This window comes from Haliotis rubra, unplaced genomic scaffold (genome assembly GCF_003918875.1).
Source record: "Haliotis rubra isolate DU_JTF1 unplaced genomic scaffold, ASM391887v1 Scf1635, whole genome shotgun sequence".
Taxonomy (NCBI): Eukaryota; Metazoa; Mollusca; class Gastropoda; order Lepetellida; family Haliotidae; genus Haliotis; species Haliotis rubra.
This window is the reverse complement of record NW_025765598.1, coordinates 37,100-40,086: the sequence shown is the minus strand read 5'-3', so window position 1 is coordinate 40,086 and position 2,987 is coordinate 37,100. Positions and strand designations below refer to the sequence as shown.

Genomic DNA, 2,987 nt, shown 5'->3' with positions numbered 1-2,987 from the left:
GTCACGAGCGAGCGCTTTAACCACTAGGTTACCCCACCGCCCCGCTTTTCTCTGGAACTGACGTTCGATATTCTATGAATTGCTATTAAATGGTGACATCAAACTGTATCATTATCCGGTGTTTCGTGCTTTCAAGTTCCCGATTTTTTTGTATTTGCAAAAAGGTGTGTGTATCCTGCCACTATAAAAACATGGCAGTTCCGTTGTCAACCTGAAACATAGGACTATGTGGTTCAGGAACAAGTTGATAAGGAAACTTTGGTGATTCTGAGATTAGATTTTGTTAGGGAAAGGGTTAGTTGTGCAATGGAACATAAATCTTGACAGACAAAGGAGGTAGTCGGCAATGACAACTTCAGATCGTGATGGTCGAATAGGTTGTTTTTTTTGTTGTTGTTTTGATCTTAGAGTGAAAGAATGATAAGAGTTAGATGGTGGGATAGACATAGGGTGCAGAAAGGACTTACTCACAAGGAATAAGATGTTTTTGTTTTTGTTTTGTCTTCTTTTTAAGAATAATTTTACATCAAGGAAACATAGATGACCATCATTTTCGCTGAAAATATGTTTTTCTAGTTTGAAATTTTTTATGAAACATATAAGTTGGTTGATATTTAATTCATTAGAGACATATCTTGTTTTGTTAATGTATGTCTTGATGATAATAAAAAAGATGGTTAATCAGCACAGTTGCCTAGGGGTCTCCCAGCAATAGTTCAATACTGGCAACAGTATTGTTGACAAAGACTACCTTTCACTTACACCTCCAGTAGGGACGACTTTGATCATTCACTTCTTGGGGTTCTTCAGTGTATATATGACTGGGTTGAGGAAGAGGTGCGTCCAAGAGATGTAAGTAGCAACAGTGTGGAGCCATCGTCCAGCAAGCTCCATGGATGGGTCAACAACATTCATCACCATATACGGGGTGTAGGTCACAAAGAAACATATCATGATCATAATGATCATGCACAGAAGCCGCACTTCCTGTTTGGAGTGAATTCCTGTGTTCGTTTGTTCAACATCTGACTTCTAATCCGCTATCTTCTGCTTGGATTTCTTGTAAGTGCAAAATAGCGATACGTAGCTGACGATGATGATTGGAACTGTCGTTGAAAGAATACACCCAGCAATAATCTTGGCAAATTTGTCTTTTCTTTCAATTGCACAATAGTTCTTGTCAGGGTCGTACCCAAAATGACCCAGAACGTCGGTCGCTGGAAAGATGAAGACCACGGCATACATCACCCAGCCAAAAGCTATGAGAATGATGTTATTCCTCGTCTTCTCATACACAGTGTTGTAAGTCTTGGGATGAACTATTTTCAGGAAACGGTTGAAGGTCAGAAGGTTAAAAGCGTTCATCTCGGCACAAATGTTGGTATACGTAAAATATGCAAAGAATTTGCAGAACAATGTTCCATAGATCCAACCATTGAAGAAAGAGTTGATGGCGATGAGGGGAAGAATGATTCCTGAGCTGAGAAGGTTGTTGACGCTGAGGTTTGCAAGGTATATGTTACAGGTTTGGTGTTTTCTACCCTTCTGAGTCAACCTGTAGATACTGAAGCTGTTGCCTACAGTCCCCGCCACAGCAATTGTGATGGAGCAGACTGAATGAAAGATGCGGAGCCCATTAGACAGTCCCTCAAAGGTCAAGGTCGAGTTTACAGAGACGGCCATTTTGATTCTGGAATGGAAAAATATAGCGGTTCAGTGAAGAAAAAATACCTCTGAACACTGATCAGCATGTTACTTTGACCCAACCCGCGTACTCGTGGCGTACTATCGTCAAATAGAAGTGGCCGGGTTCGATTCCCCACATGGAAATTTTAACTTTCGAAGCCCATTTCGTGTCCCCGCCGTGATATTGCTGGAATCTGAGTGTGGAAGGGTCGGCGTAAAACCATACTCCAGACAACATAGCCAGCCAACCCGTGTACTATGACAAATAGTAACCGTATCAGTATCGGGACATTTTAGATCTGAGTGTGGAAGGGCTAGTTTGGTGATGGAAACATTAGATCTCCGTGTGGAAGGGTTCATTTGGTGATGGGAACATTACATTTGAGGGTGGAAGAAATAGTTTGGTGATGACAACAATAGATCTGAATGTGGAAGGGGTTAATTTGGTGATGGAAACATTACATCTGAGAGTGGAAGAAATAGTTTGGTGATGACAACAATGAGATCTGAATGTTGAAGGGGCTAGTTTGGTGATGGAAACATTAGATCTGAGTGTGGAAAGTTTCATTTGGTGATGGGAACATTACATTTGAGGGTGGAAGAAATATATTATCCCCAAAAAGAAGCGCATAGGCGTTTTGTATTTTTTTAGATCTATTAATTACCATTTGTGTTCAATCAGTCGTCAAAATATGTAACAAAAGTGTTGATTACATGATTTTACACAATTGTACAATTGAAAAATCGACGTTACCTGAAAATGTTTGTTTTGATGAGATTTCTTACAAGAATTAAAAAGGCATCGCCACACCTTAGTTGAAATTGTGCAGCATAGCGCATGCACTGTCTGCCTATAAAAATTCAGATCACTTGGAAATCGGCATCGTTTTGAAGGAGTTTCAAGGTAAACTCACTACGCCACGTCTTGACGCTGCGACACGGAACATCGCCATTGAAAGAATGCACGCTGGAGATCTTTTGTTGCCAAGCGTCTGGATGTTCGTCTGAGCACGATATCACGGATTGCAGCTCGTTGCAACAAAACAGGTATAACAAATGACCGTCCCCGTACAGACGGCCCTAGAGTCATGGCTGCAGCCCAAGATCGGTACATCCGGGTACTACATTTGCGTGATCGTAACGCCACGGGTGGGAGCATAGCAGCCAGGGTGCATGGACTTCGGAGGATATCCGGTCAAACTGTACGGAACAGGTTGAGAGAGATTGGACTGAGAGCCAGGACACCCGACCTTGGGACCATGCTACGTCGTCACCATCGCGCTCAACGTCTCCGTTATATA

General features: G+C 41.9%; 1 protein-coding gene across 1 annotated transcript; it reads right to left on the bottom strand.

Annotated features, from left to right (window-relative positions):
• Window positions 1-1,032: 1,032 nt before the first annotated feature.
• On the bottom strand, window positions 1,033-1,683 carry LOC124271802 (protein trapped in endoderm-1-like). The gene has a single exon (XM_046706953.1). The coding sequence runs from the start codon at window positions 1,681-1,683 to the stop codon at window positions 1,033-1,035; it is 651 nt and encodes a 216-aa protein (XP_046562909.1).
• Between the last annotated feature and the right edge of the window lie 1,304 nt (window positions 1,684-2,987).